The 24,696-nt window shown below is 48.0% G+C and overlaps 1 protein-coding gene across 1 annotated transcript; it reads right to left on the bottom strand.

Moving 5' to 3' along the window:
• Positions 1-7,802: 7,802 nt before the first annotated feature.
• Positions 7,803-10,255, bottom strand: LOC124676319 (serine/threonine-protein kinase RIPK-like). Its single transcript, XM_047212431.1, has 3 exons — positions 9,594-10,255; positions 9,214-9,486; positions 7,803-8,685 (listed from the first exon to the last, which is right to left on the bottom strand). Exons 1-3 carry the CDS (start codon positions 10,035-10,037, stop codon positions 7,963-7,965), a joined length of 1,440 nt encoding a protein of 479 aa, XP_047068387.1. The 5' UTR covers positions 10,038-10,255; the 3' UTR covers positions 7,803-7,962.
• Between the last annotated feature and the right edge of the window lie 14,441 nt (positions 10,256-24,696).

The following is a 24,696-nucleotide window of genomic DNA, read 5'->3' as shown; positions in this document are numbered from 1 at the left end:
ACGCTTGTACTTCTTGAATATGTCTTGGGGTGCAGGGGCATCCCCAAGCTTGAGATTTTGTCCGTACTTCATCTCATCACATCATTCTTATCTCCCTACACTTGAATACTTCCTTCATACAAAAACTTCACACAATTCTTCATTACCAGCATTAGTACAATCAAAATAAAAAAATCCACTTGGATTCAGTACTAACATATATCAAACATCTATTAAAGCATAATCTACTGTAGCAACCTTTCAAAAAGCTCTTTGATCAAAATAACTCAAAAAGAAAGAGATTTAACAGGCAAATGCAAATAGTGTAGAAATTTGTCAAAAAGAACAACAGGTAAAGATCGATTTTTCCAAAAATCATCTATTGCTTATCTTGAAAAGTGGTCAACTAACGAAAGTTAGATAATAACCTGGGGCATATGCACAAAAATGACAGCTCAAAATTCCTCTCTTGATATTTTTACGATTTTTTTGGTAACAACACATAATCTGTTTTCAGGACAGCAACTTCCCCAAACATTACTTTCTTCCTATTAGAGGCTATTATTGGCACAAAAATGAAATAAAAATGATAAGGAGAGGTAATTACAGTAGTAATAAATTCCAAGACTCAACAAAAAGAAAAAATACTATAAATAAAACATGATTTGTCTCCCATAAGCGCTTTTCTTTAACGCCTTTCAGCTAAGCGCATTAAAAGTGCTAGCATCAAGTATTATCAAGTGAAGAAGCATCAACATCATAATTTGTTCTAATAATAGAGTCATAAGATGACTTCTTTCTCTTTCTAGGGAAGTGTTCCATACCTTTCTTGAGTGGTAATTGATATTTAATAATATATCCCATCTCTCATATCAGTATCAGCACCAACAGTTCTAAGAAACGGTCTTCCCAAAATAATTAGACAAGAAGCATTGCATTTAATATCCAAAACAACAAAATCAACGGGGACCAGGTTATTGTTAACCATAATAATAACATTATCAACTTTCTCCAAAGGTTTCTTTGCAGCAATATCGACAAGATGAACATCCAAATAACATTTTTCCAACGGTGGCAATTCCAGCATATCATAGATTTTGTAGGCATAACAGAAATACTTGCACCAAGATCACATAAAGCATTGCAATCAAAGCCATCTATTTTCATATTAATGTTGGGCTCCTAGCCATCTTCTAACTTTTTAGGAATAGAGGCTTCACGTTTTAATTTCTCCTCTCTCATTTGCAAAAGTTGCTCCTAGGCGTCCTGGTAGCCTCTCAGAAACTGCGGCACTACTTTCAAGCCCATCGTGTCACTATTGTCAGTGAGTATGGGATAGAGAGTGTACTCTGCAACCGGGAAGTCACCGGACGGATAGCCGGGTGGGCTACTGAGTTTTCGGAGTTCGACTTGCACTTTGACCGCGTTCACGCGATCAAGAGCAAAGTGCTTGTCGATTTCATCAACGAGTGGACTCCCACTCCTCCGGAGGATAAGGAGGAACTATCCACTCTTCCCAACAATGAAGACGAAGGAAGGTGGGTTATGTACTTTGATGGCTCCTCCAGCTATGATGGAGATGGGGCTGGAGTCGTCATCATCTCTCCCATCGGGGAAAAACTTAAATACGCAGTCCATTTGGACTTCGCAGATGAAGAAAAGAGCTGAAACAACGTAGCAAAGTATGAAGCTCTGCTTGCGGGGTTGCGGGCGGCCGCCGGCCTTGGCATAAAAAGGATGGTCGTATGAGGTGACTCGCAGCTGGTTGTCAACCAAGTGATCAAGGAGTACGACTGCCCGCAGATGTGGGCGTATGTTGACGAGGTGAGGCGGCTGGAACGGCGCTTCCGTGGCCTTCACCTTGAGCATGTGCACCTTGGTACCGCTTCGTCGGTGACCGCCCGTCGGTCTCTCTATCTATCTGGTGGTGCTACTGGCACTCACATTCACAACTTGCAAATTGCCCCCTTGGCATCGAGGCTCTGCTGGAGTGTAGTATTGCCCATCATTTTGACTCCAGCTTTTGTTTCCTGGATCCAAACTTTGACGTTCGGATCATCTTTGTCCATGTGCTTCGACTGGGTGACTAAGGGCCCTCCTGCACTTTGACCTCGAGGTGTGGCGCTCGCTGTGCAGCCCCTCGTCCGAGTCGGCGCGCAAACCCCCAAGGAGAAAAAACCCAAGGAGAAAAGTCAGACCCAAGACAAGAAGAGGAACCCAGACCGGAACGGGGCTTACCCTGCCATTGGCGCCCGGCTACGTTGCGCCTGCGAGGTGAGGCTGCTTGGGAGCATTGTGAAGCCTGAGAGCAGAGAGTGGGGAGCGAGAGAGCATCCGAAGGGAGGGGAAGTTCATCCGTTCCTCAGCCGGCGTCCATATATGCTTCTTCCTAACTGGTTCCTCAATGCGTGGTTCCACACGTTCTGCACCACCAAATTCTGGATCTGTTGCTTCTACTCCTTGTGCAGCCGTGGCCCTTATGTGATTATGTAATCAAAAACTTATGCTTTGTTAACCCCCTCCCTCCCCGCCGCTCACACTACCTCCCTTCCTTTCACCAGCACCTGCAAGCAAGCTCAAGGAGCAGGATATTTTGGTCAGCGAAGTCCAACCTAGCCACGGAAAAGGGTGCGCCACAGAAATACGTTATTTCTGTGGCGCACCACGCATACATTCGCCACAGAAATATGGTGGGACCCACCCCCTGGCAGGCCCAATTATTGGTTCCACTAAGACCATGTGCACCACAGAAATAAGCCATTCTGTGGTGCACCTTGCGTGGTGCGCCACAGAAATAAGACTTTCTGTAGCGCACATGGGCTGGTGCGCCATAGAAAATCCACATTTCTGTCCACAGAACTTTTTTTTGCTCCCCATGCAACCTCCAACCCCCCCCCCCCCGCTAGATCGTGTTTTTAGTAAAAATGAAATAGATAGAAATTTTAAAAAGTCCTTCGAGGTGCCCATGTATTATGTCATCTAGTGCCACTGATAAAGACATGATTTTCAACTTTTTTTTTTTGTAAATTTGGCAAAATCATCAAACTGAATTTATGGTTGCGTACGAACTCGAAAAAAACGCAAGTTGAATTTCAAAGCCGACGACCTATCTGAGTTTCTGTCATCAAAGGGAGAGGGTGCCACATGTGGCTTTTTTTTTTTTGAGGTAGTGCCACATGTGGCTTGGTACTCCATACTCTTGTAAACGTTCCTGCAAACATACCGAGGGAATAAAGCTAGGAGGTTGTCTAAAAAAACCACGAGACCAAAGTAGTGGAAGGTGTTTCAGCCTCAGAACAAAAACACTCCTTTGTTGATTGGACCAAACACTTTTTTCGTACAGAAACATTAAGAAAACATTGAACATCCGCAGTGTTCATAGCAGAGGAACAAACGGGTGGACAATGAGGCATTCTTCCTTGGTCAACGCACCTTGCCGCTGATGTTTCCTGCCGCGTAAGAACAATGCATCATCCTTGGTCAACGCTTTCTCGGTACATATTTTGCTTGGCAGCGGAAGCTATCGGATCAGAGGCACGAAGCAGGTAATAAACCTTAACTAGTCTTCCGGCGGGAGCAAGAACGACCGGAATAAAGTAATCTTCTGAACATTCTTCTATCGATCGGCGATCGTGCGAGGCTGTGTCGTCGGTCTATGAACAAATAAAAGATTCGAAAACAGTGCCCCAAAGTCGTGAACTAATAAACACGTACGACAGGTAGCCTGGCTGAATTCTGGTTAGCAAACAGCTAGACTCTGCATTACTTACAAACGTGCTTATCTCTTCTTCTGTGGGCTGTGGCAGGTCTGGAGCAAACATCATAATTCAAGTGCCGCTGCAGCAAAGGACAGGATGTTTAATGATGATCCAGGACAGGATGTTTCTCACTCCATGACCTGTGGATTGTAGAGTGTTGTGTGTGTAGGGCGGTTCAGAGCGTGCGGTGCATCTCTACATCATCCAATTCCAGTCTGTCGATCTATTGCACGTACGTGTCGGTAATTTTTTTTTTTTTTTGAACATATGAGGGTCCCAAGGACCCAAAGCTTCCATTAACATAAAAGTAGAGTTACAAAATAACTGAACCTACAACTTGTACTCTGAAAATCAGAGTTCACAAAGATAGTGCCTAGGTGCACACATTGACAAAGAGCTGCTAGAAAGCCATAATGTCTAAGCAGAAGAATACAAAAGGAGCCTGCCAGGAGGTCCGGCGAGAACCCGAACGCAAATAACCTGCAATTGTATTCTTCAGGGGCCTCTTGCAATCTCACTAACCGTAGAGCTAGCGGCTCAACCAGCAATCGAATTAGCAGACGCATTTGAGGTAAAGGATTGAGCTGTAGATCTAGAGGGTGCATCACCGAGCTCAATACACAACTATCTTCTCCGCTGAATCTGAGGAACGACTTCGAAGACGCTCTCACCCGTCTCCGGCGAATCAACCCGAGCGGCACGAAGAAAGCATAGACAATATGAACAGCAGCTTGCAAAGGACTTGATGTGTAGCAGCCAGACCACAATATATGAAGCACAAAGAACTCACTGCAACTCAGAAAACACAGAGTACTAGAACGCCTTCCAGAATGACATGCAGGGAGCATGGGCGTCAAGCTGGTGGCGACAAAGCCTTTCATCAAAACATCCAGTACCGCAAGCATCTGGGTGTCTGCATCCTCACATTGACAAAGCTGAGCAGAAAAAATGCATAATAGGCCAAAGCCCACTTCCGCATATACAGAGTAATCTGCATCACCATACTCAACTTCTTGCATAAGCTCATTAGCTTCACTCCACCCATTTCCAACGTCATATCTGATCTGGTAAATCTCAGGCATCACAAAGCAGGTATGATACTTACAGTAACCGGAGCGACGACTGAGATCGGAAGGCTCGCAGTAGAGATCACAATACTTGGAACTAGGAAACAAGGTTCCAGTCTGTTGAAGAACATGATCTTCTTCTGAATCTTCATGATGTGTTTCAGCAAGAGCATCACTTTGAACAACTCTGTTCTCCTTCAACAGCATAGCATCCCAGGCCTTGTCATACCTCAAACAGCCGCGTTGATGGTGACGAACCAAGCCACCCCCGCCGATCCCATCAGATGAACATCCAGCGCAAGAAGCAGCCGCCACGCCAGTGGCCAGCCACCCTGCATCGATCGAACTCAGCGCTTTCAGGATGCTCAATAAATCACTGTGGCCCAAGCCCTGGCCCAACCCATGAAGCCCGACTCCTTTCAGATCGGCAGCAGTCCCAAACGCCATCGAATCAACCGCCCGACCGAGATCCTCACCAAATAATCGAAGAAGTGCAAGATTGAAACCAGAGAGGATCGAAGGGAGAATGAAGACGAGCAGGACCAAGAACCCTAGATCTACTTTATGTGGGGGGAAAAGGAAACTACAACAAGAACTAGTATCTACACTACTCCAGACCTCCCTCCCTCTCACCGCCGACCACCGTGGCCGCCGGCGACGAGAGAGAGGAAGGCCGGAAACTGGAACGAAGGGGAGGATCAAGGGGGGAGTTCCACGAAGGGTAAGTCGCCACAGGGGCAAGAGGTACGTGTCGGTAATGGAAGGACTTATCAACCACGCATAACCGACCGGGTGTTGCGTGGAAGGTGCAGGAAAGATTTTCTGGAATCGGATCCTTTTGCGTTCCTTTTTTTTTCTTTTTTGCTTAAAAAAAATACTATCAGGTAGCCGCTGGGAGGAGCTAACGGCTTCACCTGCTTTACAATCACTTGTGTGCTTTCACTATCAGTTCCCATTTAGCGCTTAATTTGACGGCGACCATTCTCTAACAGAAAGACGTAACACCTGACCTAGAAGAGGCAAGCACCTTGGTACCAAAGCATTTTCATGATGACAAAACAACACCTATATAGAATATGCACGTGGTCGATTTGAACACCTGGCAATCGCAGCTTAACATCAACACAGACAACGCGCATGCCCCAATTTCAAGCAGCCTCATGTTTGAAAAATGTGTCCGCAGCCGGCAGACTCCAAATCTAGAATCGGCGGTAAAGAGCCGGCAGCCTAGAGACGCATGATCAGCCTAGAGACACATGATCCTAGAGCATTTTACCATTTAACACAATGTCAGCCATGCATCGTTGAGTGGGTACTTCCGTCGGTGTCAATCTTTTTTTTTTTAACATAAAGAGGGTTCTGGAAGGGACCCGATAGTTGCATTTATATCATCAACAATTCACATAGATGACCTAAAAATAAAGAATAATACAATTTGGAACCCATTTCACACCTAAGAACCTAGAATAAAACAGGAAAAAGCAATCGGATCTTGATCTCCTTCCAGCTCCATCTCCATCGATTCCCTGATGAAGCAACCGAGTACAGTCAACCACAACACCATCGAGGACTTCGACACTTAGGGTGCGGTAGCGGGACCTCAGAGCCAGATGGCCTCCAACGGGCCACATCGGCCTAGAGGTTGAACAACGTCCTTCGCCAGCTCAGTGATAACCAGGGTGGGAGTGGCTGGGAGTGGCTGCCCTACCATTGAGTTCAGTAGCAGGACAACAGTTGGCCAACAACATCGGGGACTTCGACACTTAGGGTGTGCTGGCGGGAGCCTACTACCTCAGAGCCAGATGGCGTCCAACATGCCACATCGGCCTAGAGGTTGAACAACGTCTTTGGCTAGTTAGATGACAACCATGGTGGGAGTGGCTGCCCTATAACCATTGGGTTCAGGATAGCAGTTGGCCAACACCATCGGGCACTTCGACACTTAGGGTACAGTGGCGGGAGCATACTACCTCGGAGCCAGATGGCCTCCAACATGCCACATTGGCCTAGAGGTTGAACAACGTCCTTCGCTAGCTCGATGACAACCAGGGTGGGAGTGGCTGCCCTACAACCTTTGGGTTCAGCAGCAGGACAACAGTTGGCCATCGTGGGTGCACTGTTGGGAAGAACTCCCGGAAATCTTCAAATATGCAATCTTGATTCCTTGCTCCCAAACTCCAGCACGAAGCAGAGGTCACTGTCGCCATCACTGCCCATCACCTCGACAGCCAGACGAAGGAGGCAGAAGATCTTCGTCGGTCAAATATGGGAAGCCACCAAAGTCGAGCTTACTTAGAGAGGAAGTACGAGTCTCCTCGCATGTTAGCTCCATCCACTAGAGCAGGACAACTAACAGAAGCACCACCATACACTATAGGAGATTGCTCGTAGGTCCCGGCAATGAGCTCCTCATCAGCATCCATGCTTATCCTCTTGTGGCCAGCTAACGAAGCTAGCCTTCGTATCGAGGGATCATTGTTGTAGCCCGCTAGTTAGAGTGTACGGATTCGTGGGTACTGTGTAACCCATGAGCCGGTCGGTAACAAAAATAGTCCATCCAAATCTGGAAGACTAGACACGAGATCACCTAGATGGTTGTCTAGGGTCGTAGTTATTCCCCAGAGATATACTACCTCCGTTTCAATGAATACGAGTTTTTTTATTTTGAAAATTCGAACTATGTAAAGTTTGACCAATTTTTTTGAATAAATTATTAACATGTACAATGCAAAATCAATCAATACATTATGAAATGCTTTTTCATATGATATCTCTATGATACTATAATTGTTAGTAGTTTTTCTAAAAGTTTTATAAAGTTTACTTAGATTGACTTCTTTTTATAAAATATATAAGCCTTCTTTGTTGAAACGGATACCAATCTCGTGAAAAATTGTTGATTCCTCGTCTACCAAAATGGTCTAACCACGTAAAGTCTAACTCTTCTACTAGTACTAGAAATAATTTGGCACTTACACCAAACGTCACTATCAAAAAGGAAAGAAAAAATAGTTCTATCTTTTCATAAAGAATAACTCTGAACCAAACCAATATGGTGATCTGCGACTTGTGTCACACCCCTACAAAATTTGTACATATATACAATTGTCTGTTTTGTACATCCTACTATCGATCCTATGTACCCTCTCAGGTATGCTCTATGCACCCCTTTCCTCGGTGTGGCTTGATGCCCTTCGGTGACGTTGTAGTGCAGTCGTGTATGGGCCGATGGCACCGTCCCGATTCAACGCAACATCAGCGTGGATCGTTGAGTTTGGGTACTTCTGCCGGTGCCGGTCTTGGTGGCTCTTGTGCTTCTCTTCCACATTCGACTCATTCCTCGTGTCAAGCTTCGTCTTGCCGTCAACAAGCTTGCTTTTGCTCTGGTGAATTTCGTTGGGATCTTCTAATATGACCGTGAACACAAACGGACCTACCTGGAGGTAGTCATCCATCTTGAGTATAGGCTCCAAGGCCCGAACCACCTCCCCCATGGTGGGCCTGGACTTCGAGTTTTGGCTCAAGCACTTGTACGCGAGGAGCGCGGCCTGCTGGGCCCCTTTGCCCGAGTATTGGCACTCCAAAGCCGGGTCCATAATCCGGTGCAGCTTGTCAGCCTTCTTGAGGTATGGCCTCGCGTAGTCAACCAAACTTTGCTCCCTAGGACGCCGAGCATGATCGATGGAGCGTCGACCCGATAGGAGCTCTAGGAGCACCACGCCGAAGCTGTAGACGTCGCTCTTAGCGGTCAGGTGTCCCGTCATGATGTACTCAGGCGCGGCATACCCATGTGTCCCCATGATACGTGTCGAGACATGGGTCGCGTCGCCCTGTGGCCCGTCCTTGGCGAGGCCGAAGTCGGACAGCTTGGTGGTGTAGTCCTGAAATGCAAGAAGCAGATTAGGTTAGGCAAAGATAACATGTGACAACTACAATGATATATAAGTTGACAACGTTTGTATCGTGCTATCACTATATCTGTCAGTCTACATTATTTCACGTGGAGGTACGATTTTATTTATGATTCCGAGAGCTGGGCTGGGCATCCAGGAAAGTTCCAATAAGTCCCAATCATGCATCAGCTGGGTTTCCAGGAAAAACAATCTTCAAACGCGTGTGAGACTTTGACATTTCATCCACAAACATCTGCTAGTGGGCGCTCCTATGGTCAAGTCTCGAAAAAAGTTTATCCAATTTTCGGAGCTTAAGAGGGAATTATGGAATTTTTACTGGCGCAGGTTGATCTGAATGTTCAGCGACACAGCTGGTGCCGTCATCTTCCTTAATTTCTACGACGACGCCGAAGCAGTGTTCCAGGAATGACGAAGTGTTTGTTCGTCAAACGTATGAAACGACAACGGAAATTAATAACCCAAAGCACCGGTTGGTTGGTCGGGTGGTTGACTCACCTCGTCGAGCAAGATGTTGGAGGCCTTGAAGTCGCGGTAGATGACCGGCGTGTCGGCATGGTGGAGGAAGGCGAGGCCCTTGGCAGCGCCGACGGCGATCTTGATCCTGGTCGCCCACGGCATGCAGCCGTCGAGGCTCTTGAAGAGGTGCTTCTCGAGGCTGCCGTTGCCCATGTACTCGTAGACCAGCATCCGGTGCTGGTCCTCGTAGCAGTAGCCGATGAGCTTCACCAGGTTCTCGTGCCTCAGCTGCCCAAGGAAGAACACCTCGGCCTGCAGGAATTTGTAAGGGAAAGTTAGGAAGGAGCAATAATCGATCGACCTCGAGGTGTTTGACGGCTCAGGGATCCGTGCAAACAAGCAATGGCGAGTCGACTTACCAGCCACTCCTTATGGCCCTGCGTGCTGTCGTCGAGGTCGAGGTACTTGACGGCGACGGCCTGCGCTTCCAGCCCCGGCCGGAGCTCGGCGGCGACGTGGCCCTTGTAGACGGGGCCGAAGCCGCCGGAGCCGAGGTAGTTGGATCGGGAGAAGCCGGCGGTGACCGCCTTGAGCTCGGCGTAGGTGAAGGCGTGCAGGTTGGAGCCGGACAGCGTGAGCGAGAGGTCCTCCGGCGTGAGAGTGCCCGTCGACCCCAGGCTCGACAGGGACACCCGCGAAGCGGACGACGCCGAGGACGACGACAGCAGAGTCCTCCGTTCCCCTCCCCGCCGCCCCTGCGGCCGCGACGACGGCGATGGCCCGTCCTCGTCGGCGCCGGCCACCCCCGCCGCTGCGCCTCCGACGCAGCAGAACATAGACTTCCACGATTGCGCGGAAGCCATCACTCCACTCCAAGATCGACTCGAGTGAGCAATGCAAGAATCCGAGAGCTGAGCAGCAATCCTCCGAAGGTGGGTTAGCTTGGTTTCTTGGCTGAGGCTGTGCCTTGAGAATTGAATTGTTCTGTGAGAGACTGAGAGTAGAGGAAGAGGTGAAGATGAGATGGGGGAGAGGAGAGTTGAGGAAACATCTGTGGCCGAAAGCAGGGTATATGTAGTGGCGGGGCGGTCTCCGCTGCAAACGGGAGTGCGCATCCTTGACCTTGTCGCGGCCTCGTGCGCCAGAACCTGAAGCCTCGACGCGCGTACGTCTGCGAGCAGAGAGTAGTTGACGACCTTCTTAGCTCCAGTATTCACACCTCCCTCTCATAGTCTCATGAGTCATGTCAACATGTGAATTAATCCGAAATGACACGAGAGAAGTTCTACTCCCTACTCGCAATCTTATCTGAACATGCGGATCACTCCGAAGTTTCACGAGAGAGTGGTAAAATGTTCTACTCCCTCCTCGCAAAGATACTTGTGGCAGATTTATATGAAATGTATATGCTAAAAACTGTCTAGATTTATTGAACTTTTCATAAGTTTATTAGGGCCGAAGCGACTAGGAGCTTTTAAATAAACAGAGGTCGTTTATTTTCTTCTTCTTCTCATTTCATTAATTAGGCAGAAGAGGGTTGCCTCGATTAATTTATGAAAAATCGGACAAAAATTATCGCAAATTCTCTCACGCACAAGCAAACTACACCCCAACCAAAGAGCCACATGACTACGACAAATACACAAAACGCATAATAAACTCTAAGGGTATGTATAATCTGGTGACGTCAGTCTTTCCTTACATTGCCATGTTAGATTTTTTTTACTTTCATTTTGCTGAGGAGTGTGAGTATCCAAAGTTGCCTAATAATGCCTTCGTTGGAAGAGAGAGAATGAAGAAAATAAAGTTTCTTTTCCTTTAGCTAAGGGATGATCTCTTACGAAATAAGAGAATGCTATTTTCCCCATTATACCATATATCTTCTCATAGCGATGTAATTTCCTACTAAAATAATTATTTTTTGTTTATTGATACATATTGCAGTTAGCGATAATACATTGTACCCCTTATATGGATTATCTTCTCTAAATGATATAGACTACTAAGAGAAGGTGTGCCTTCTCTGCCATTGTACGTGCCCTAACACATGGATCATAGTATCACCAAGAAAATCCAGTGGCCCACCGCAACTAGAGAAGAACACACCGACAAAGATAACATGCACATACAAGCCCACACCAAGAAAGGTGAATAATGAAACCACCCGCGCCTCCCCATTAAGGTCACCCTTCTATCCTTTGCACTTGCTTCTCGTAAACTTCAGATCGAGGGTGAGCTCCATCCTTCTTGCATTTGTCCCTCGATAGGTATTTTTCCTTCGCAACCTGTTGACGCCTTATACAAAATGTTGATGTACTTACAGGTGTGGAAGCCAGTGGCTAGGCGGCAGGAACGCGAGGCGCTGGAGTTGGCGATCGGGAGACTTCGCTCGCTCCACGCCAACATCCAGGACCGCCCGGCGTGAGGATCTACGTCGGCGGACCGTGTCGAGCTAGTCTACTTCTCTTATTCCCTTATGTCGAACTAGTTCGTTGTGCACGTCGGGAGGTCTCGTTGGGGCGACTCCTTTCGTTGGTGTTGTCGTTGTGTTGCTCCGGTTGGAGCAAGTCTTGTTCGTGTGTGTTGTCATTCTTGTGATGAGTGTACTCTGCCGTTGTGGCTTCATTAATTTAAAGCCGCGCTCGTCTTGAGTCTTCCGTCTAAAAGATCCGTCTCCTTCAAGAGACATCTAATCTGTTTTTTTTATTTAGCATAATTCAAATTAGCTAAAACCTTAGAAAGCTTGATGGCGAACGTTGGAGCAATTCTCGTCACACTTTTCTCTGATCTACCAGGTGACGGACGCTGACCCGCGAGCAACCAGGTGGAAAACATGAGGGGTTGCTTCAAATGTGCGTGCTCCGTGTCGATGTTAGCAGTGATTGCGTTATTACAGATCCCATTAAATATTGCCAAGTGCGCAGACCACGTGCATATTACATATAGGTGTTCTTCTACCATCATAAAAATGCTTTGGTACGAAGATGCTTGCCTCTTGTACGTCGTTCTGCTAGAGAATGGTCGCCGTCTGAAGGGAATCGATGTTTTGTTTCGGCAGGCCAGCCAGGCTAGGAAGGTGATTGTGAAAGCTAGTAGTGCAGCTCTGACCAGCTGCTACCTGAAGGCTGAAGCTGGTAGTGCAGCAGCAAACGGCAAAGATGATACTTCTACCAGTTTAAAATAATTAAACTAAAATAGGTATATCTGCACACTAAATGTGTCTAAATATTTTTATTTTGAGCAATTATTTTAAACAAGAGGAAGTAATTTCAAAACAAAAAATGGCGCGCAAAAGGATCCGATTCCGGCAAATCTTCCCCGCACCTTCCACGCAGCAAGCGATCATACAACGTCCGGTCGGTTCTGCGTGATTAATTGTTCCGACCTTCCATAACCGACACGTACGTGCAACATACAGATTGGATCGACGATGTAGAGATTCACCGCACGCTCTGAACCGCCAAACACACACAATGTTTTCTAGAATCTACAGGGTCATGGAGTTGAGAAACATCTTGTCCTGTGCTGCACAGGCACTTGAATTATGATGTTCCTTTGTGCGAGACCTAAGAAATTAAGAAAGATTGTAATAATGTAGAGCTTAATGTGCTGTTTGCTAGCCAGAACTCAGCCTGCCTGCCTGTTCTTGCTCCGCACGATCGCCGATAGAAGAATGTTCACAAGATTAGATTAGCTTATTCCGGTCATACATTTGGCATACTATTCCTGCGCCGGCCGCGGAAGATTTGTTTACCTGCTTCCTGCAGCCAAGCAAAATACCAAATAAACGTTGACCAAGGAACGTACCTTGTTCTTACGGCGCAAGAAACATTAGTGCTGACGCCCAACTCATTCTCCCTCTGTTTGTTTCTCTATGGAAGCTAGCAGCGTGGTAAATTATCAGTTAGCTTTGAAAAACTCTTCTGTTGTGAACAGTTCGGCTGCTCTATTTTTTTCTTCATGTTTCTGCATCAAAAGGGTTTTAGCCAAATCAACGGTTAATTTAGTGTTTTCGTACGAGTAACCCAAGACAGATGTCGATCGTACGAGACACGATTAATATGTTGACCAAGTTCGTCAAAGTTGACTACCTTTTAGGCCATGAGTATGAGCGCTTTTTACTAAACCAAAATTTGGTTATCCCCCCATGTCCTTATATATTAGGTGTGGATTTTACATGTGCGGTTAGACTAAACATGCAATCTCCCTCTAATTACATGGATTATCCTGCAATGAATAAAGAGGCCCTTCCACTAGTACTTTAGTCGTTGATATCAAGGCTAGCTTTAAACATGAGTAATAAAGCGTCTTTATCGGAAAAAAAATCAGAGGCTAGCTGACTTACCAGCGCTGCCTCAGTATTGCATGCTAGGGCTTAAAGTCAATTACTTTATCTGTCCCATCAAAAATTTCTCAACTTTATTAATATTTGAATGTATGTAAATAGCCATTTTTGGTAAGATGGAGGAAATAGATCACCTGTTGGCGCTAGGGCTCCTCATCCATTCACTTGGAAGTATAGCGCAAAGGGTCATTTCTCCTCCAGCTTGACTTAAGAGCATCTCCAGCCGCGTCCCCCAAAGCATCCCCAAAGGGATTTGGGCGCGCCGGACAAAAAATGCGTTTCAGCCGCGTCCCCCAAAGCCCATTTTTGTCCGGCGCGCTCTGATACGGTGTCCGGCGCCCCGAGCCCGTCCCCGTCCCACAGGGGGCGCACCGGGGACGCCGGACACACCGAAAAGCGAGGCGGGGAGTGGCGGGGCCGACCCGTCAGCGGCACAATTAATTTTAACCTAACCGTCACCTACCTCACGACGGAAGTTATTGGCGCGCAGCGACGGTGCAGTTCCCGCAGCGACGGTGCAGTTCCCGCAGAGGGCGCAGCGACGCGTCCCGTCGCGCCTAGCTCTGCATGCCGGCGTTAATGAGCGCCACCGCTCGTCCGCCTCCCTCCGGCCTATAAAAAGGGGCGCCTCTCATCGCCCCTCTCACACACAAACCCTAGCGCCTCTCTCCCAAACCCTAGCCGCCACCATCTCTCAACAAGACTCGACGCTATGTCTGGTAGAGGCGGAGGCCGACCTCGCGGCCGCGGCCGTGGTCGTGGTCGTGGTCGTGGCCGCGGCATAGCTGAACGCTCGCCGTCGCCTCCCACGCCGTCGTCTTCATCGTCGGGGATGGACGTGGAGCCGGACGTGTTGTTCGAGTTCGTCCTCGTCCTCAAGGGCGACCCGCGCGGCATCCAGAGGCTGCCGGACTCATTCGCCGAGTACGTCGGCGGCGTACGCCCGCGCAAGATGCATCTGCGGGAGGCTTCATGCGGCTACTACCGGTGGATCGTCGACGCGATCTACGACGCGCGCGGCAAGATGTACCTCAACATCGGCTGGGAGAAGTTCGCGCGCCACCACAGCCTCGAAGCCGGCTTCATCCTCCTGTTCTCCTACTTCGGCAACAGGGACATGAGCGTCAAGGTCTTCGACGAGAGGTGCTGCCGCCGGGACTACCACGGCGACAGGTACTCCCACGGCGACAGCACCGACGAGGAGGACGTCTGAGTGTTGTTTCTTCGCAGCGAATACGTGCACGGAGGTTTCTGCCTGTTCGCCTCATCGGTAGAACCAACAAGGACACCATCCTCCCGCTGGATTTTCCAGTTTAGCTGACTGGGTGTGCCCTCGAGTGTTCTTTCTTAGCAACGAACACAGGAAACCTCTGATGCACGGCCTAGTTAGGTTTAGTTTATTTGCAATATTTTATATTTGTGTCCACCACGGTTCCAACTATGTATTAGTTTGTGGAAACCACGTTCCCAATTATATATTAGTTTGTGGAAATTGAAATAAAAATGCCAAAAAAAGTATTTTAAATGTTTGGGGGACGCGGCTGGGGAGCGACGTCCCCCAAAAGCGGCACGAACAAAACACGTCCCTTAAACGCTCAATCCGGCGCGGTTTGGAGGATGCTTTGGGGGACGCGACTGGAGATGCTCTAAGCGGTCATGTTCTACGGACATGTTCTTGCCTTGGAAGTAACCCGCTCTTTGGATGTCTACACGACTAGTGCATGGACGTATGGCCGCGTGTGCACGTGGTAGTTGTGTCTACCTCAGGCCTTCCCACTTGTCCTAAATTTTGTCTAAATTACGTACCTGGGAGGTAGCCCAGAAGTTTGAGAGGGGATTTGGTGCACATGGGCACTAATGCTCCATGCATTTTTAGATTTTTTTAAATTTCAAAACTTCACATTTCTATGTCTCAAAATATAGATAGATACGTAAAGGACGAGACTACACAAAAAAATTCATGGTAAAAAATATTTTGTATTTCGAGAAATACAAAAAAAACAAATTTCTGGCAAAGATATATACTATTTTAATACCGTTGTACTACCATTTACTATCAAAAATTTGTCATTTTTAATATTTTCCAAAATACAGCGTATTTTTAACGGAACTTATTTGCATACACCCGTATTGTATATATCTATCTATATATTTAGCACCATAATTTTCAGAGACATAGAAGTGTGATTTTTAAAATTTTCAAAAATCTGAAAGTGCATGGAGCACTGGTGCCCATGGGTCAAAGACAATTTCTCAATTTCTGCAGAAGTTTGACGTAATTTTTCTCTTTCTCAATTCTTGATTTGAATAAAGAAAAAGTAATCTCTATTCAAATTTGACCGCTAAATTTATATTTTATGTCATTTTACAACTATTATGCTCAAAGAGCATGCAAGTTCATACAATCTAGACTTATCTGTTAGTTTGACCTAAGCTCGTTAGGCTTATACTCTAGAAACATTGCCAAGTTATTTATTAGACTCATACACAACCCATTAACCCAAGTACATATTATGGAAAATGATACATACAAGAACATACATAATGTGATCATGCTAATTTTCCTAGATATTACGCTTAACAAGAGACTTTGTTAAACATCCCAAACTAAGAAAAAATACTATGACTAATTTGTGTTGACAAACATTAGAACGGTATGACCAATTTGTACCTAGACATAGAGCATCTATGTATTGTTAATTTTGCACAAAAAATATACTTATGAATAGTACTCAAGGTCAAAATTATGTATGTCAATTAATGGCATACCATTAAAGACAATATTATTATGACAAGGTAAAAATGTTCAGTATAAATAGTTGAATTTGCTCCACAATGGCACACAAAGAAATCACCGCGTCGAGTATGTTAGAAAAGGTGTGAAATATGGTTCATGATGAAACCACATAATCTATTCATCTTGATATGGCAACCTCAGTTGGTCAATCCAATATTTTCTCTTTCAAATTCGTAACAGGAAGAGTATGGAAAACATATCAGTTCATGGCTTGTTAGATTATCCATTATCCAGAACTCGCAAAGATGTATTGCAAAAATGAGTGTCCATGGGAGGTGTGGTGCCTGAAAATCTCATCAAGATCATCATCCGGGCGAATATGAATCAATGAGGCATTAGCGTGGAAGTTGGCACGTTGAGTTGGTGTCATGTTTGTGAGCCCTGGTTGCATCCAAGTTCTCATCTTTGTGAGAATCCTTTGCAGTAGAAGCGTGTGATACCTGAGGGTTATCAGGTGTCGGGTATCAACTATGACAAAGAATATGCGCGAAGACCATGGTGTCTTGACGAGGAAATCAAGTTCAAGTGTTCTATGGGAAGAGAACAATTGAAGGTTAGCCTCTTGAATGAGGGAATGTCTCTAAATGGGGGTGATGATCTGCCAGCATGTATTGGACCGAAGCTGTATTCATGGCAGCGTGATGGGAAGTCTAGATCATACATTGAGTTCAATCGAATGGTCATGAATTGCACTAGGTGTGGCCGAAGGTGGGATAGATTGGTATCTTGAATGAGACTGTTTCGGTGTGCCATGTGAATTGAATTGTGCTGGGGATCGAGGTGGGGGAGTTGATTTGAGGAAGCATATGTGGCGAAGAGCAGGTACTCCCTCTTTCCCAAAATAGGATGCATGCAGTTTTTTATCAAATTAAAATTTTAGAGTTTGACTAGCTATATATAAAAAATAAACATCTACCATACCAAATACATACAACATGAAAGTGTATTTCACGGTTGTTCTAATAGTATTGATTTGAGATTACAAATGTTAATACTTTTTTTTCTACATAGATGGTCAAACTTAGAAAGTTTTCTTTAACCAAAAACTATATACGTTGTAAAAGAGGAAGTATATGTAGTGGCAGGCCACCGCAGTGACGGTCTCCTCTTCAAATGAGGTATCCCTTGACCCTTGTTTTAAACCTAAATCCATAGGTCGGACTATAAATTATTAAAGCCCCAAACGACAAGGTATGGTACAAAGCAGTACATAACACGGTAGAACATAATTCCCGGGCTACCCCGAGCCCCCAAACACATACTCCGGACACATGCCGTAGTTCAAGGTACAAACAAAGATAGAAATCTAAGATCATCTCCAGTGGCGATCCCCAAAGCGTCTCCTAAAGCACTTTGGGGGCACGCATAACACTTAACCGCGTCCAGCCGCGTGCGCCAAAGGCCATTCCGATCCAGTGCGGCCCAATAAGGTATCTGACTCCCCGAGGGTGTCCCTGGTACACATGGACCATTGGGGGCACCCTGGACGCAACATAATGATGATGTGGCGATCCGCGGGTCAACCCTGTCATCGGCATAAACCACCAGCGGCAACTTTTCCATAATGGCAATGATGGTTTCTGAGGTGGTGGTTAATGTCGTAGTGCTCCTTCCCACCCTTCTCCTCCACTTCCCGCCCTTTCTCTGTCATTTCCCACGTCGCATCCACCTATAAATCTCGCCATCCTCCCCATTCACCACCACAAGCGCCGTCGTAGCACAATACCCTACGCCTCCAAGGAAATGAGGCGCTGCCACACCACGATCTACTCCATGCTCACTCGCAACGGCTGCACACCGCACCTCCACCACCACCACCTCCACCTCCGCCTCAGCCCGAGTGAAAGAACATCTCTCACACCATGTTTTGGAGTGTTTGGTGTCAATATATGTGACACAGTAATGTTTGATGAAGTGATGCAGAGATTATAGAGATACATGTATATGGGTGTCTTGTGTGAAAAAACAAGACAAAAGGAAGCAGAAAATGTTTCACCAGGCCGGATAATCCGGGCTGGATATTTGCAAAATATCCGGCCCCCAAAATTCGGCTAAGGACTCGAGGCGATGTGGCTCAGTACTCCCCTGGCATTGGGCTGGATTTTTGGCCGGAATTTCCCCAGGGTCGTACTTTTGGGGGGGGGGGGGATTATCCGGCCCTAACTTAGGCCGGATTATCCGGCCCTCGAAAGTCCCCAACGGCTGGATTTGGGGGGGGGGTATTTATACCCCCCTTCTTCTTCCTCCCAGCTCTCAATCATTGCACAAAATTCTGCCAATCCTCACCACCATTAGAGCCACCTCAAGAACACAAGATTTGCAAGATCTCCTCCTTCACCCAACCAAAGCTCTTGATTGATACGTCCATTTTGCATCACTATTTATACTCCCTCCGGTCCTAAATATAAGCCATATAATTTCTGGCACGGAAATTAAGAAACACATATTTAGGAAAAATTACAACATGTTTGGCTAGGGTTAACCGTAAGTAATTACCGTGAGCTAATAGAGGACTTTGCATAAGATAAGTAAACCTAATCAAATCTCCAAAAATATTGTCCATACAAGTAGGGTAACGCAATAAACCTTATATTATGGAATTTTTCTCAAAAACTATATGGCTTATATATAGGAACGGAGAGAGTATCATAATTTACTGTTATTCATTGATATATTTCTGTTATCACCAGAATTTGACCGGATCAGAGGTGGGCCGTGATTGGAGAAGAGTTTGAAGAAGATACACGAAAGAAGTACATGAATCGGCCTTTTATACCAAGTTGGGCTAAATTGCCCGTGTATCTGTAATATAGTAGATCGCATCTTAGTTTAGAAGTTAGAGTTTGACCCGTGCACGGTTAGGTGCACGCCCACATTAGAAAGTCCCCTGGACTATAAATATGTATCTAGGGTTTATGGAATAAACAACAACCAACGTTCAACACCATCAATCTCGGCGCATCGCCAACTCCTTCGTCTCGAGGGTTTCTCTGGTAAGCACCATGCTGCCTAGATCGCATCTTGCGATCTAGGCAGCATAAGCTTATTCATGTTGTTCATGCGTTGCTCGTGCTGAAGCCTTTTGATGGCGAGCAACGTAGTTATCTTAGATGTGTTAGGGTTAGCATTGTTCTTCGTATCATATGCTGTCGTAGTGCAACCCTTATGCATCTAGCCGCCCTTACACCTATCTTAGGTGTAGGGGCGGCACCCGCTTGATCATTGTTTAGTAGATCCGATCCGTTACGGTTGCTCCTTGTTCTTCAAGGATTAGTTTAATATCCGCAATAGTTAGGCCTTACAAAGGGTTGGAGGATCCAGCGGCGTGTAGGGTGTAGTTTGCTGGCCCTAGACAGGATGTTCCGGGGATCAACCTCGTGTTGGTTTTTAGGCCCTGTCTAGGATCGGCTTACGATCACCGTACGCGAGCGCGAGGCCCAATCGTGAGTAGGATGATCCGATTATGCGGTGAAAACCCTAAATCGTCGTAGATCGCATTAGCTTTATCTTGATCAAGCAGGACCACCATATATTCGGACACCTTGTACGAATCATGGGTGGATCGGCTCTTTGAGCCGATTCACAGGATAACCTGAGAGCCGATCGAGGCTCGTATTTAACGTTTACGTGTGTGCCCTGCAGGAAACTAAGCGAGGCATCATCCAACACCTTCTTGACCAGGTATAGGTCAGGTGGCACGCCCTTGCGACAGCATCGGACGTGTGACCAGAAGGCTTTGCGGGCCGTCGCTCTGAGGGACTAGGGCCAGCCGCAGCCCTGAGTTGTTCCCGGCTCTACGGTGTTGCCAGTCGTTGCTCGACGGTGGGTTTCCGACCGCAACACATTCTGGCACGCCCGGTGGGACCATCTTCGACATCCACCGCATCGCCATCTACATCCGAGATGGCGGAAAGCACTCCGGTCAAGTACGAGGATCTGACTGACGAGCTCAAGAAGAAACATGACGAGATCAAGGCAGTCCTCGAAGCCGACCTCATCGGCTCTTTCCACAGAACCCGCTCCCATGGCATCAGGTGGAAGGGGTTCTCACCTGAAGGCGCGCTCGATGGAGTGGACCTGTCCACCCCGTCAGAAGAACGCACCAGGTCGCTGCGTCAGGAGATCAACTTCATGGTGGCTCATTCGTTGCACCGCCATTCTGAGAACCTGGTGAACACTTTGGAGCGTGTCGCTCTTCGCGTGATCCAGGAAATCATGAGCCATCGGTACTCTCCGTCAGGACCGGCTCTGGGGACATACCAAGGGGAGATGCCACTCCACTCCCGTCCACCGCTGCCGTTTGCGTTGGCAGTGCCAGAAGTGCCGAACTCATCGGCCTACGTCGTCTACAAGATTGGTGGTGACCCAAGTGACTACCAATTCCTACATGAGGCGCCCAAGGAGATCCCGCACGGATACACGTGCGCATACGTGCTAGACTGCAGTAACTGGGCACTCTCGAACCAGGCTGCAACAGCAGGGGCCTCTGGAACAGCAGGAGGAACGTCGGGAGAGGATCTTGAGAAGCAAACGTGGATAGCTAAGTACGCCACTCCGACGAACCTCCAGAGCTCAGCTCCTGCAGTTGGCTCAGAACTGGAAAAGCAAGCATGGCTGGCCAAGTATGCCACCCCGGCGAATCTTCAGGGTCCAACGCCTTCGGCCATCACCGCGGATGAGATTTGTACGATCCTAAAAGACCAGTTCGGCATGATGCCGAAAAGGAGGACAATCGGCTATACCAAGCCGTACCCCAACGAGTACGAATTGATTCCGCTACCTCCCAAATATCGGCTCCCTGACTTTACAAAGTTTAGTGGATCGGATGGTTCCAGCTCCATCGAGCATGTGAGCCGATATTTGGCACAGCTGGGCACTATCTCAGCATCAGACGAGCTGCATGTGAGGTTCTTCGCACAGTCCCTCACAGGATCGGCTTTCGGGTGGTACACATCGCTGCCACCGAACTCAGTCCGGACTTGGAAGCAGTTGGAAGAGCAGTTCCACCTACAGTATCACTCGGAAGCTTCCGAGGCTGATATTGCCGATCTTGCACAAGTGCGACAGAAGCGCGGGGAAACAGTGGCAGAATACATCCAGCGCTTCAGGACCATTAGGAACCGATGCTGGCGGTGGTGGGTCTCTCATCATCTATCAAGGACGTGGCCTCCCAAGCGGACTACCCTTCGTTGGCGCACATGGTGCAGAAGCTTTCAGCATATGAACAGCGCCACCCAGATGTTTACCAGGACAAATTCAAGCGTGTGGTGGTCCTGGTTGAGGCAGATGAGGATGAAGGTGCTATGGGAGATCAGGAGGTAGCAGTGGCTGAATGGACTCGGACGGCAAGCCCCGTGTCCTGTAAGTGGGTTAAGCCACAAGGTACTGCAAAAGGGTTCGACTTCGACGTGACCAAAGCTGAGCAGATTTTCGACCTCTTACTCACGGAGAAGCAGCTGAAGGTACCCGAAGGCCACAAGATCCCCACGGTGCAGGAGCTGAACGGAAAGCCATACTGCAAATGGCATAACACGTTCTCCCACACCACCAACGACTGCAGGGTGTGGCGTCAGCAGATCCAAATGGCGATAGAAAAAGGACGCCTAATTTTTAACCAGTACGCCATGAAGGTCGACACACACCCCTTCCCCGCCGTTAACATGGTGGAGTATACTTACCATGGAGGGTGCCAGCCAGATTTCTCGTGCAATATCAACATGGTGGGACCCGGGCACCACTGCGGTAAGGACGGAGATGAGGGCAGCTGCTCTCATAGCAAAGACACAGAGGAAGCCGCTCCACGCGATCGGCTCCGCCACGACGGCAAGCGCTACGTCACGGAGGGAGAAGTGAAGAACATAAGATATCAGCGACCTCTCTCTGATCACCTCCTCAACAAGTATGTGAGTCAGTATGACCAACGCCGATGATCCAGCGATGATGATGAAAAAGATCGGCTGGCTAGGGACGACAGGAGACGTCGTCGGCATGATCACGACGAGGAGCGACATGAGCGCCACGCCAAGGAGAAGCCGAGGGAGCAAGACGACATGGATAGGCACTGGGACTGCCCCTTCTTCAGACACTGCTGGGATTCAGGAATGAGCCGGTTGCCTACAATCGGCAATTACCCAGAATGCAAACAAAGGAAGAGGGATACAAGTAACGTGTCCGTGTTCAAACGTCTAGCGCCTCTCCCGCCTCGGAACAAACAGGTTGAGCCTGCTCGGTTGGAAGATCTCGAGGAACTAGAGGACGATGATGAAGAAGACAGGTATCATCGGCCAAGGTGGTGCCCTGATGGGCTCAGCCGTTCCCAAAAGCGAAGGGTTCAGCGACTACGTGGATTGGAGGAAGCTGAAAGGTTCTACCTACACACGTTGAGGAAGGCGCGGCCTGATCTGGCCGCTAAAATTCAGCGAACCCTGGACGAAGAAGGTCGGCCACAAAGAAAAGAGTGGCGCCCCAAGCAAAGGAAAGCCGATGATGAAACATCGGTTGGCACAAACATGGTGCTCGTCCTTCCAACGGAGTTTGGTGCTCCGGGATTACACGAGGCACCCAGTTTCAACGACTGCGAGCGCATCAATGTGACACAGGATGGGACCAGGTTGGTCTCACCCACGGACCCGACTGTGTAGCGAAACGCAGCGTCTATGGACAAACGTGGCGATGCCGATCCAGGAGATCGGCCCCAAAGATTTCTGAAGGAAGCAAAAACCTTCATCGAGCAAGCAACGTGGGGGCCGATTCCAGCAATCGGCCAAAAAATTATCCTCACCATCCATTCTGCCTGAATTCAGCATCGATCTAATAGGCGATGGGTTTACGTCGGCTGATGAGCTGGAGGAAGTCCACACTGGTCCTAGCATAGCCGACGTTCACATAGAGTGCCTTGGGTAATCATAGAGCCGATTTCAGCAGTTACCTGGCAGAATCGGCTCGGGGGGCACCTAGGTGGATAAAACACGAGGATATGAAGGGAAAGTGTCTTCCGAATGCCCAGCAGCTCAAGATAATCTTTGATGATGGGTATTGAAGCATGGGGGCCGATACATAAATCGGCCGTAAAAATTCAAATTTTTTTAAGCACAGCCGATGCGCAGACATCGACTTAAGGATAGAAAGCCGATGCATGGCCATCGACTCAAGAGGTATAACTGTTGTAAGCAGAGGGTCAATGGAATGCCTTCTTGCAAGTACTCGAGTCTGCAATATCAGCTAGGGTAAGTTTGAGGGATTACGACCCTGACCAATGCCAAGAGCAGCCTGGACGTGCAGATCAGGTTAAGGGTGGGTTACATCAAATCCGCCAAAGAAAAGAAGCGGACTGAAGAAGCTCGGGGGGCAGCTCGCCCTGAAGGTTCTCTGCTCTGGGGAGTCGATTTTTTGTTAAATTCGGCTGGCTCTGCGTTATGACTTGAGGCCAATGGCGGCACATTTGGCTGATTCACTACCTTTCTCGCCTTGACTGGGGCTCGGGGGGGCAGCTTGTCCTGAAGGACCCTTTGCTATAGGGAGCCAATTTTGTTGAAATCGGCTGGCTCTACATCTCAGTTTTTGAGGAATAGTTGCTGCGGGAAAAACGGAGCAGAAGCCTGTCCTGCAGAAGTATCGTCTCCAGCCTCTGGGTTGAATTAGCAATGGTCTCAGAGAGCCCCTGGAAGCAAAGGGGATTTGGAAGAGAAGGGTTTGGCAGGAAGATTTGAGCAGAGTTCGCAGGTTACCGATGCGTTGCCATCGGCTTATTGAACGGTGATCAAACTAACAATCGGCCAAATCAGTACGGAAAGGAATCGGTGGAATCAAGTTAAGGGAAATTCTTCATTAATGAAAGAGGATTTTTACAAAGAAGAGCCGATTGCTCAAAGCAAGAAAGAGCAAAAGAAAGAGCCGACTGCTCCGGGACTACTAATCCTACATAACTAGTCCTCGCTAGCATCGTCGTCGACGTCGCCGTCGGCGCTACTGCCGGAGAATTCCTCGCTGCTGCTGCCCCAGCCATCGGCCGGGGCTTCTTCTTCCTCGTCATCATCATCATCCTCGCTGTCCGCCCAAGTGCGGAGGCGCTTCGTCGGCGGGTACCCAGCGGAAGAGGAGGAATCATCTTCCTCCTCCTCTTCTTCTTCTTCTTCCTCGTCATCATCCTCGTCCTCGCTGTCCGCCCACATGCGGGAGCGCTTCTTCGGAGGGAGCCTGGCGGAGGAGGGGGCCGTCGTCTTCACTTCTTCTCCTTTTTTCTCCTCCTTGTCGGAGGGGATGGGGTTCGCCCGGAGTGGGGGTCGTCTTCAATCTTGCTCTTCGGCGAGGTTTGGAGAGGGAGGCCTGAGGAGGAAGAGGAAGAGGAAGACATTGCTACAGAAGAAGAGGGTTTTTGGGG

The sequence above is a fragment of the Lolium rigidum genome, chromosome 1 (assembly GCF_022539505.1).
Source record: "Lolium rigidum isolate FL_2022 chromosome 1, APGP_CSIRO_Lrig_0.1, whole genome shotgun sequence".
NCBI classification, from domain to species: Eukaryota; Viridiplantae; Streptophyta; class Magnoliopsida; order Poales; family Poaceae; genus Lolium; species Lolium rigidum.
Note: the sequence above shows the minus strand (reverse complement) of the source record. Positions and strands in the feature narration are given on the sequence as shown.

Bases quoted from the DNA above. Each gene is read 5' to 3' on its own strand.
- LOC124676319 (XM_047212431.1), bottom strand. From the start codon at position 10,037: ATGGCTTCCGCGCAATCGTGGAAGTCTATGTTCTGCTGCGTCGGAGGC. The intron at 9,487-9,593 runs GTAAGTCGACTC...AAATTCCTGCAG, and splicing joins AGGGCCATAAGGAGTGGCTG to GCCGAGGTGTTCTTCCTTGG. The intron at 8,686-9,213 runs GTGAGTCAACCA...CTTGCATTTCAG, and splicing joins CCAACATCTTGCTCGACGAG to GACTACACCACCAAGCTGTC.